Source organism: Hippoglossus hippoglossus, chromosome 10, assembly GCF_009819705.1.
Source record: "Hippoglossus hippoglossus isolate fHipHip1 chromosome 10, fHipHip1.pri, whole genome shotgun sequence".
NCBI classification, from domain to species: domain Eukaryota; kingdom Metazoa; phylum Chordata; class Actinopteri; order Pleuronectiformes; family Pleuronectidae; genus Hippoglossus; species Hippoglossus hippoglossus.
Window position 1 is genome coordinate 22,288,148 of NC_047160.1, and position 12,254 is coordinate 22,300,401.

A 12,254-nucleotide genomic window follows, 5' to 3' on the forward strand; every position below is an offset into this window, starting at 1 on the left:
ATCTATAAAAACATTTGCATCCGAGCCAGCTGTTCACTTCACGAGCACATAAATCCGCAACACCGCTGCTGCTCTGTCTGGCCTCGCGAAGGAGCCTCGTGTAAATACGTGTCTTCTGTTTTCCAGCCCCTTCTTAAATATTCTAAATATTCTGTTTTGCAATTATAATAAAAATTATGACTAAAATGACCCAATATATGTTAATTGGGTGTTAATCAGACGCAGATTTCGTTGATTACGTGTGAGTTGGAACAGGGATCTTCAAATGCTGTGTTTGATTTCAAGTAATTTGATATTTAGCCATAAATCTATTTGTTTATTTATTAGTTTGAGATAATGAGAGGTTGATTCAAGTATTTTACGTTGCAGGTTCGGTTTTACGCAAATTCTGTTTTGTGTGTCTGTGCCACAAATGGTGCAGTGCATCAATAAACCTGTCAGGGCGCACTCACATGGTTTTTGTTGTTTTTTTTAAACATGCATGTGGGGTTTTTTTTTTTAAAGACGCCACTGTTATAATTTTTTTTATTGTTGTTGAAAGTTTGTCTTCTGCCGGACTACAACAGGGAGAGACGTATACATACACAAACACACCCCTTTAAAAGGCGCGCGCGCACGCACACACACACACACGCGCGGGGTCCCTCTCTGAGCTCAAAAAGAAGGAGGAAAAAAATGCGCCACTCTTGAAGCGTCTTTCCAGGGGGAAAAAGTTGAGGAAGACAGAAGAGGACGAACCAAGGGGAGACTCGGATGAAAGCGCCTCCTTCGCTGCTGCTCCTCACACTGTAAATAGATGGTTATTTATGCGCATAAATGAAACTATCCTGCGTCTTTCTCTCGCTTTTTTTTTTGGATAACATAGCGAGGGGGAGCCTGATCCGCGCAATTACGCACGCGTTTCCGGACAGAAACTTCAGACTTGTGCGTAACTGGACCTTGAAGTCTGCTCAGTCGTCGCTGTAGAACACAACTACTGTAAACACGAGTGGGTCCTGGACGCTGGAATTTACCTCTTCGCTGTAGAATAAAACGCCGACGGCTGCAGGGCGACGCACCGCTGTCCACGACTGGTAAGTGAAGAGTAGAGGAGCTGAAGGCGCTTTGAGAGGAAGCGAGTTGTGAGTTAATGCAAGTGGAGGAATTTGTTCCACTTTTTTCTGCGCGTTTCTGATGTGAATTTCAAAAGCTGTGGCTGTGGCACATAAAGGAACATGAAGTGATGTGAGAGCAGAGTGCGCCTCACAGGTCGGCGGGTGATAATGGTGTATCGTTAGAGGTGATGGAGTGTGGGGAAGTAAAAAAAAAACACAAGGGGGAGGTTAAGGGTTTGATAGTCATGTCCTTTGGTTGGTGAGGCTTTTAAGAAAATTAAGAAATATCAGCTGAAGTAAGAAAAACAGCGTATTTTGTGCGTAATCTTCGCGTTTTGGTTTGATTCTCTGGGTTTAAAATTGCGTAAAACGTGAGTGTGGACAACAAATAAAGCTTCTAAACACTCGTAGATAAAATGAAATGGAGTTAACTCTCTCCAGCAGAAATAAAAACAACAGTGGAAAGTGATTATAAAGTGAATTCAAGTGTTTTTACCGTCCTCTGCAGTACAGCCTAAAGAGAATTGAGAGGGTGAGAGATTGGGGGGGTGAGTGTGGGGGACGTTCACGGTCTCACGCCTTTAATTAATACGGGACCATATGGTGGAGGTTAGTCGATCCATCTCCCGGTAAAGGCTGCAGTCTCATGCTCCGTGCACTGTGCTGATTTCAGAAGTGGAGCCAGTGTGAGGCGGTGCCAGCTTTCTGTCTGCGCTGGGCCCGGTGCCACGACACTGACTCACCGACCCACTGTCGGTGCTGAGAGCAGAGAGAGTCCGCGAAGAGCCGAGAGGATCCCGGGCGAACGAGATTCATATAAACTATCCTAAATATTAAAATACAGAAATGGGTTTAAATCTGTTGGAAGAACACTGCAGCATTTAATGAAAATTAGCAATTAACCACCAATATTGTTATTATTATTATGAATGTGTTACATATATTTAAACTTCTGTTAATTAATAAAATATGCAGTTTAAAAAAATAGCACTGTATTTATATAATTCATCAAATTAGCACAATAATGTCGTTTTTATTTAACTTAAAAGGTCAATTTATCAAGGTATTTACGCATCTTATTAATCTGGGCTATATTATTATTGTATTTGTATTTAAAATGTTTCCTATTCTTTCATTTTTCACATGTTATTTTACAATTTTTTTTTATCATTTAAGGGAAATACACGCCCTTAATTTAATAGTTTTAATTTTTCAACAAAAACAGAAGAAAAATGGATTAAAACAAATGATTCGAGGCTGAAAGTGAAGACATAGAAATGCAGTAGAACTGTATAAATAGCAGCGGGTGCGATTCCAGCCAGTGTGAGTGAAACACTGGAGGCAGCCCCTCATTAAATCTCACTGATTAGATAACACGCAGGCTCATGCGGTGACCTTACACCTGACAGCCTGACCCGCAACATTTCATTTTGCGGAGGAGAGATGCGGGGAGAGAGAGAGGGGGTGGGGGTTGCGCAGGTATGAGACACACCGTGTAAAACTTAACCTGGAAATATCTGCATCCTCTGAATCTAAGGCAGAGTAAAAAAAAAAACCAACCCCACAGATGATGTAGAGCAGGTGAAGAGAAGAAGTGAGGAAAATGGTTAACAGCATGACTGCATGCAAATTCCCCCCGACTTGAATTATCATAAGCAAACAGTGTGAGCCTGGGCTAATAAAACCCCATCTGTGTAACTTCATATCGAGGTAGTATGAGGGCTGCGATAATGAATTTTGTAATATCCCAGCGACAGACATCTCAATCAGACTCTAATCCCGTGATTTCCACTGCTCTTCCAACGCGGCTGCAGGCTGCGGCGAAAACACAAGATCCTGGCTCAGGCCAAACACGACGGCTCCTCTGCGATATACAAATCTGAGCGATGCGCAAAAAGAAATCTGACGCTGGGGATGGGGGGGGGGGGGGGGGATATTGAACAATGCACGAGCGAGAAAATTTAGTTTTAGTCTTTAAAGAAGTGGGGGGAAAAAGCAGAATCAGACTGGGGAGATTATCAATTTTCTACAAATAAAAATAATCGAGTTTACACATATTTGTTATTTCGTAAAATAAAATGGAGTTTTAAACAAACGTGTTGCTCTCAGCTGTGGATCCAGGTCAAGTAAAACTGGAATTAAATGAATCTTTTAAAATAAAAATGGTGCAGAACAGATAGACTCGTTAAAATGCACATTTCTCCAACTGTAGTGCAACAGCTGAACATCCAGAGTTTGAATTCTGCATTTTAATACACAACTCAACTCACCCATGTCTGAATTTTGAGTTGTTTCTTTCACTTTCCTCATCCAATGAGATCTAAAGAATAATCTTTGAATTCAAGGCATCATAACTCCACGTTGATTGTGAGATTTAAAGTCTAAATGCGACTCTTCTGTCTGTTTTTCTGTTTCTTTCTCAGGAGCCGTTTCCAACAAATTTGCCATAATGGACTCCCACTGCCGCAAACTGGCCACCACCTGCGCACAAATAGGTGAGTGTCTGGTCCATGGGAATCGAAAAAAACAGCAGGTTTTGACAGCATTGTGATTTTATATGTCAAATCTGCATGGGAATTAATAAGGAACTATTTACACATAATATAAATATATATATGACACGGTTATTAATTCTAGGGAACAATCGATGTACTAGTCTTTAGGTTAGGGTAAATATCCTGAGGAGAAAAAACAACTAGAACATAGAAAGTATTTTGATATCCCCTGATAAGTAAGGTATTAATGATAATAATAATAATAATAATAATAATGATTAATAATAATGATAATTGTATCTTTAGATGTGGCTTTAATCTTAAAATCTATTTGAAATAAATGAACACTGGTCTCTGTTCAATTTACTGTTTTTACAAACAAAAAAAACATTAATTAAAATGCTAAATTACACAGATTTCTCCAGAATAAAAAGAAATGATCACAAAATTATCTCAGATTAATAATTTTACAATATTAGAAAAAGCTGCTTTATGTGAATATCATAATTGTACTAGTTTGTTCTTAAATGAGTGGTGGTCTCAGGTAGTTTTGGCCTTTGGTGATGTGGAGAACTGGTGGTGGTGGTGGTGGGGGGGCTCACTCCAGGTTGTTCTCTGTCTTAGAGGGACACCTGGCGGCCACATGTGGGACATGCAGCTTTAGAGTTGCACGGGGGAAGCGTGCAGATAAACAGAGCATCATCACCCCAGCGTGATTTAATCAGGAGGATATTTGACGCAATTAAAACCAATATGATTATTAATGAATATAAAAAGGATTTAATTTGGCTTTTACAGGACTTGTGTTGCAATAAAGCTGCAGGAAAACACATGAGGGTCCTTAAGCATTTTCAAATCTAATTCTCATTCCAAAATAACGTCCCCGAGGGGGGGGGGGGGGATAACAAGATAACAGGAAAAATCTGCGATCCTGCATTTAAATGTGTGATTTATTAATTATTCTCCTCTGCAGAGGGGGAAATCACATCAAGTCTTGTTAGGGAGGTAAACGAATAACCGATAACTCCTCATTCTGCTCCATTTATCCAGCGTCGATGTGGGACAGAGCGCGGTCAGGACATAGCTGCACATCGGGAGCGATCATTGATTATGAATTATATAAGAAAATTTAAAAATAACAGAGGTGGAGGACGATGCAGAGGCGTCGAGCACGGTGCAGTAAAATATGCAGCGCTCGTGGGATCGACTCCGGGGACAGAGAAAAACGAAATGTATAGCGGAAGCCCATTCGTGAGGAGGAATATACTAATGGAGGAATGTGATGTCTGACCTAATCCTATGTAGAAAGCCTGCTCGTCTCCTCCTGTATTGACTGAATCGCTAATTAATGGCCCTCTACGACAGAGGCCTGCTGCGCGCGGTAATCCGCAGAAGAGAGATAAAGCATTCACAAGGTAGAAATGAAGAGGAGACCGATAATCCACTTCAGGTTTAGTGGCGTTACAGTGGAGGGAGGAGAAGAAAGGAGCAGCTCGCTGTTTACTCACGGACACGAAATAAATACGGAGAAGATGGGATGTTATTAGTTTTAGTGTTTAAGTCTTTTAAAATATATATTTTTACATTTAGACCTTTATAAGATTGATATTATACATGAGCCTCATTTTCTTTTAACCTTCACTTTAGAGGCTGTTGACAAATGTAAGAGGAGGATTTTATTGTGTATTTATAAAAGAATAATGTGTTGGGGATACATTTGTCAATTTAAAAATATATGAACGTGACGATAATTTAAAAAACTTGCATCACCCAAACAGACAAGGGGTTATTGCTCTGTATGAGTGTGTGTGAGCGTGTGTGTACGTGTGCGTGTGTGTGTTATATATCAGGGGCTTTGGCGGGATTAGACCACTACCTTCATAACAGCGCCGATTCCAAATGGCCACGTGGATCTGGGAAGTGTGTGATTATCTAATGATGAGGATGATGATGTTATGTGGAATGACAGAAATTGGCCAGAATCTCACCAGCCTGCACTTTTACGCACATTTTCCCACTGGCACTGCTGTGAATTTGCGTAATTACGCAGCCTCCTCTCTGCTCCATGGCTCCTCACCTGTCTCCCAGCTGACATCCCCCCCACCCCCCCACCACCACCCTCAATTCCCCACCTTGAAAATTAAAGTCACCTCTGTTTGATTAACCGTGTTTACTTTGCCTTTAGACGCGTCACAATCTTTAGGGACTCAAAAAATCAAAAAAAAAATGACTGCACATCAGCTCCAACTCATTAAAAGTCCTTTTCCAGAAATTCTTAGGCAAATGAGAGGCTTATCAGATTAAAACGAGAGAAAACACGCAACAGGAGAGCTCCCTGGCTGAGGGGTCCAAACGCACAGTGAGGAGAGAGATCCAGTTAAGCACTCTGATGAAGTAATCCGTCGTCAACAAACCCGAGTGTGCGCGGCTAACTGCGGCTCCGCTGGGGTTGATTTAATGGATATGTGAACCTTAACTCTGGGGGGGGTCAAGAGGATGGCCTCATTTGACAACTATATGACTGACAATGCTTTGTTTATCCCCCTTGCGCGTAACCGGGGCTGTGGAGACCAGTGAACCACTTCAGGTCAGACTGGTCAGAGTTTTCTGGACAATATTTAACATTTATCTCCCGAAGTGTCAGAGGATTAGAGTTCCAGAGGGGGGGAAACACTTTAACTGAATTTGTTGTGTTGCCTTTGACATCCTCTTTAACTTCTTTTTTTATCTTGGATGATCATGCGATAGCTGGAAATTCTGCAGCCGCACCAGCTGCACATGTGCTCTTTTTAACATACTGTACATGTCTGGTAGTTAGCGTCAGTTGACAAGTGCGCACTGTTTCGGAGCAGACAGGCCGGGACCCCCTCCCTTTGAGGCTTCCATTACCCCCCCTCCCCTTTGTCCTTTCACGGTGCCATTCTGTTGTATGTTTGTTGTGTTTGCTATTCAAGTGCGCATCTTTATTTTCCTTCTTTGCGCTTTCAATACAATCCTCTCAGTGCCTCGCTTTATCCACACTGAGTCCCTGAGTAAACTGCAGTGCCAGAAGGACTGTGAGCACGCGGCTCAGCTCGGGTATCAATAGAACTGCGTCGTTTTGCTGGGCCACTGGAACCCAGCTCATAAAACGAGGCCAAACTGTGTTATTTTCATTTTATTTGGTCTTGGGCTGCTGCGCAAAGGCACCTCGGAGCGCCGCGGGTGCACCGTGCGTCCCAGCTCTCTTTACATGCTTTTATTTGGAAGAGAAAAATAAGCGCCCAGCCCGGCATAACGCATTGGCAGACATATCTCGTTTCTTGCGAGCTCCGGTTGGTCGGGCACACTGTCTATCCACATGCATGCGCCTGTCAGAGGAAAATCTGGGCGGGCGCAACGTGGTGACGTGGAATCTGGATAGAGGCGCAGATAGAGGCACAGCTGAAATGAACACAGAGCGGTGTGGTGTGTGTATGCTCTGGATCTAATATCACCTACCTGTCCTTGTCACTCTGATAGTCAGCAGAGGTAGCCGCTGTTCCCACCGATGCCATGGCAGCGCTCAATGGCCTATTTTAAAGCATTTATCAGCTCAGACACAACGAGGGGCTTTCTACTCAGCCGCAAGAGGAACCGCGCCGCTGTGCGTATTTTGGAGAGCCGCTGAACACATTCCGCAGTCGGACTTTCCGCTCATCCTTCCAGTACTGAGAGGGACTTAATCTGCTTTTTGACAGCCAGTGGGTGCGATTTTTGCCGATGAACTCTATGAGGGATCCATTAAACACAGACCACCACCACACAGGGAATAAACTTGCCTCCACGCACTACACGGCTCTGGCGATGGCCTCTAGTTTCACAGCCGCTGCAGCGGTCTGGGGACTCGAAGCACCGCATGAGGTGCACACCGTGTCGGACACTTCCAGCCCGGAGTCTGTCGGTAAGGAGCCGCCCGGGGTGCAGATGTTCTCAGCGAGGAGCCGCTGATGTCTCCAAACAAAAGATGGCTCCCGGTTTTACATGCATGCAGATAGAAGATTACAGCTGTCATTTTACTCGATAGTTAGTTTTGACTCTGGCCTGAGTGTGTGTGTGTGTGTGTGTGTGTGTGTGTGGTGTTGAAGTGACAAGTTTCCGTGTCATGTTAATGGAGCAGAGCTTTTCTTATGTTAAATACAATTAGTCTCAATGTCAACATGGAATTAGAAGATTAACACAGAACCAATAAAACTAATTTCAGACCATGGAACGGTGGGGTTGTTTTGTGAATCGGAGTGGGAACAAACAGCTCATCCGTTTCCCAGGCGTGGGTTCAGGATTTTATTTTCTGAAGCATTAAAAGGCCTTTAATATCCGCTGAACTAAACCAACCGTGCTCTCCTCTCCACAGAAAAAGAAAAGAACCAGAGTAAGAACGACGACTCTTCGGATGACCCCTCGAAAAAGAAGCGGCAGCGGCGGCAGAGGACTCACTTCACCAGCCAGCAGCTGCAGGAACTGGAGGCCACTTTCCAGCGGAATCGCTACCCCGGACATGAGCACGAGGGAGGAGATAGCCGTGTGGACCAACCTCACAGAGGCCCGGGTCAGGGTGAGTTAGTCCCCCGGGTGTAAACAAAAAACAATTCGTGTGGATCATTTCGGGGAATTCGTGCCAATTGTCCGGTTTTACTACAAATATCCTGGACGTTAGTACTTTTACGCACGGACGCCTATCTTTACGCACGGCTGAAAATTTCCAAGAAAATAATTAAGGACACAATTTTAGGATTAGAAAACAAATAATCAGATTCTTGTTTAAATATACTACTTGTTCAAGCTCAATTTAATTAATTACATTGTATTTGTTTAGCTAATAAACTAAATATAATTACATGATGCCAAATAATCAATTTTTGGCCCAAATTAATTTGTGGCTCTGCAGACTCGAACCATTTTCTAACAAACGAGCTGTTTGTTATTCGCCTGTTGAGGTGTAACAACACATTATTGACGTTAACAGTTTGAGTCGGTGACAGATACCAGTCGTGTTCGCCTGTTCGTGTGAAAGAGGTGCAAAGCTTGTATTTTGCGATTGTCGCCCTGGTGTTGTGTGATGAAGGTCAGCGTGTTTGTGGGAGCCTGCAGGGGAATACACATCCACGCCACATTAGGATGGTGCAGTGACAGCCCGGTGTGTATTCAGATAACAGACACAGTCTAAGCGGATTAATGAAGTCTGTGTGGATTTACGCACGGTGATTCTTTAGGGGGAAAAATAGATTAATTTAACCTAAAACTTTTTTAACAATTACAAATTAATTAAATAGGTTTACACACAGATAATGTGCAGAGAAATATCGAGGTTTTTAATGGATAATTCATCTTCAAAAATAATTTCTGTTGTCAAAAATAATTTCTAACACTTTCCAATTTTCTTTATTCCAGGTTTGGTTCAAGAACCGGCGAGCCAAGTGGAGGAAGCGGGAAAGAAACCAACAAGCCGAGCTTTGCAAAAACGGCTTCGGCCCTCAGTTCAACGGACTCATGCAGCCCTACGAAGACATGTACCCCAGCTACACGTACAACAACTGGGCCGCCAAGGGCCTCACGTCGGCCTCCTTGTCCTCCAAGAGCTTCCCCTTCTTCAACTCCATGAACGTCAACCCCTTGTCCTCGCAGACCATGTTCTCGCCGCCCAACTCCATATCCTCCATGACTTCCAGCATGGTGCCATCGTCGGTGACGGGCGTGCCGGGCTCCAGCCTCAACAGCCTCAACAACTTGAACAACCTCAGCAACCCGTCGCTCAACTCGGGGGTGCCCACGCCGACGTGCCCCTACGCGCCGCCGACCCCTCCTTACGTGTACAGGGACACTTGTAACTCCAGCCTGGCCAGCCTGAGACTGAAAGCCAAGCAGCACTCGAGTTTTGGATACGTGCAGAATCCGGCGACGAATCTGAGCGCTTGCCAGTACGCCGTGGACAGACCCGTCTAATACCGACCTGCACTGCCAAAAACGACCACCTATACAAGTCATTAAAGGCTGAAGTGGCGTGATTTTGCGCGTAATTGGGGTGAGGAAATCTGGTTTTTACTTGTTTTTTTTTTTTTTTTTTAAATGCATTTAGGGAAATTCCTCCATCGACTGGCATCTTCTATAGTTGGAATGCTGCATTGTTTTTTGGCCTCTTTTTCTCTTTCCTCAACATATCGCCACTTGCCCCCTTGAACATTCCCCCCAACATTAAAGAACCGTGTGAGATTATCCCACCCGCTCCCTGTTGTTAGATTTTTTTTTATTTTTATTTTATTTCAGCAGGAAAAATAAGATTTGAAGGTTGGCTTGTTATGGTGGGTCATTTTTTGGCAGTGTGGTGAGTGTGTGTGTGGGTGTGGTGTGTGTGCGTAATCACAAACAGCCGGCCACAGGAACAAGAGAACTACTACAGAACTACATTCTTTTTTTTGTGTTTTTTCATTTTTTGCAAAAAGAAAAAAGGGCACTAGAGACTGAACCACTGAATCAAAGCTCAGCTCCGGGAGTTTTTTAGGTTGATTCCCCCTTCGATGAGTCCAGGCCGTGTTTGCGCCACCGTCAAAAAGAAGAAGACGAAGACGAAGGAAGAAGAAGAAGAAGACAGAAGAAGAAGAAGAAAACACAAGCCTGGTTCATTTGTCCTATAACAAACTCCTCATGAGGGTTATTTTTATTTTCTCTGGACGTTAATGTTGACTGAAAAAAAAAAAAAAAGGTTGTATATATATATTTGAACTATCATCTCCTGTTTGTCGAGGCGAATGCGCTTTAACCCTCCACGTTTCTCTCCAGGTTCAATTTATCAACGCATGTGGAAAAAAACTAAAACAGAACAAAACAAAACAAAACAAAAAAAAAATAAAACCCTAAAAAGGAATCATGTTTTGCTTGCAAACAAAAAAGGGAATGTACAATACTAAAAACGCACCAGTTGTGTGTTTCTAACATATTATAATTTATTATTAATGTCTGTGTGAATATCGATTTAGAATAGCAATTCTGGATTTAAACAAAACAAAAAAAAAAATAAGAAAAAAGACGCATCAAAATGTTCCTGCGACAAATTATTTGGTTTTTTGCTCTGTGTATACTATTTGGTACGGAATTATGTTCTCTCCCTCTTTTTTTTTTTTTTTTTTTTTTTTTTCTCACATCCAAAAAAACTATTGTGTTTTATTTAATGGAAGTAAATATATTGTTCAAAAACATTCTGCTGTTATTGAATCTTTGTGTTGCGCGGTGGGTTTAGCGGAGTGCAGGGCCAGTGACAGTCTGTCTATAGCCTTTCGATTATGTGAGCTGCTTGTGCCGCCTAATCTATAGAGGAAAAACAATGGGCCCCGCTCCAATACACATAGCGGCGAGATGCTCCGTCAGATTAACTGCTGAATACATGTCCTCGGGCCTCGGCTGGGCACCGGTGCTTGAAATAACACGGGAATCAACAAACAGGAGTTGGACCACACAACAGTGACACGGGTCCATTAGAGTCTGTGGGTTCTCTCTGTCCCCGCGTGTGTTGGAACTCACGAGAGTCTCTGAAGTGGATCATTAGAAAAGGTACAAAAAAATACACACTTTACATTGAATTTATGCTTTAATTTAAAAAGGGATTTTACTAGAGTGAAAATGTCAAAATTGTGTGTCTTTAATCTAGAAATTTTAAAAGATTTGAATTAACCATTAGGATAATTGGTCATAATTGTTGTTCCACATCTTTACGCAGCCTCACGCACGCATCTATCCGCCTTCCTTCTGAAACTTTGCACTCCAAATTAACGCGTAATGTTGACGCAAAATGCCCCAAAGCAAAACAAAAGGGGAACTATCTCTGATTCACAAGCTTAAGCAAACAAATTTCTCTCACACACACACACACACACACACATACACACACACACGGAGGTATGTGGGGCGATGCTGACAGTGGGAGGCGGAGGTGGGGGGACGAGTGCAGATTCGTGGCCGCAGGCAGAGCCCAGACACCGGGGAGGAAGCACCGCCATGGGCCCCTTGCAGAAAGAAAGAGCCAGAGAGATAGAGTCTGGGTTTGCAGCCTGCTCCATCATGTCCATCATGTGAACTGTTTTGGAGTTTAATTGCTCTGTGTGATTATATAAAAGTGTCACAGCCATTAAAATATCTGGGATTTTTGTTTTTAAAAAGAGGAAAAAACGCGATGGCAGCCTCTTGTTGGAGCTGATTTAGGAGCTGGTGTCAGGCTGGAAGAGGCCTGAGGTCATCTCTGGTTGGGGTGGGGGGGTGGGATTATTATGAAGAGAAATAAATCAGACTTAGTCCAAATTGTTTTCATAAAAAATGTTTAACAACAAACACGAGAGGAGCATTGTTCTCTCTTCACACCCATGAGGTTCCCCTGCAGCCACAATGCGCGGCCACTTCTCCACAATCACATTCCCTCTCTCTCTCTCTCTCTTTAAAAGAAAAGACAAGCTGCGGCCTCTGTTCTTTTTTCCCCCTTGTGTCACCTTTTGATGGAGCCGGTAACCCGGGGCAATAATCAGCTGACAGGAGGGGGGGGGGGGGGGGGGGGGGGGGGGGGGGGGGGGGGGGGGGGGGGGGGGGGGGGGGGGGGGGGGGGGGGGGGGGGATAAGCCTCGGCTGCTGTATAGGGACGAATACGCAAGTCTGCAGCCTCAAT

General features: G+C 43.5%; 1 protein-coding gene across 1 annotated transcript; it reads left to right on the plus strand.

Moving 5' to 3' along the window:
- The first annotated feature begins 595 nt into the window (after positions 1–595).
- pitx2 (paired-like homeodomain 2) lies at positions 596–10,799 on the plus strand. The gene is given in 5 exon segments (XM_034598599.1): positions 596–1,073; positions 3,518–3,589; positions 7,962–8,098; positions 8,100–8,162; positions 8,999–10,799. Coding segments are annotated over 4 exon segments (798 nt in total). The 5' UTR covers positions 596–1,073; positions 3,518–3,543; the 3' UTR covers positions 9,551–10,799.
- The last annotated feature ends 1,455 nt before the right edge of the window (positions 10,800–12,254 follow it).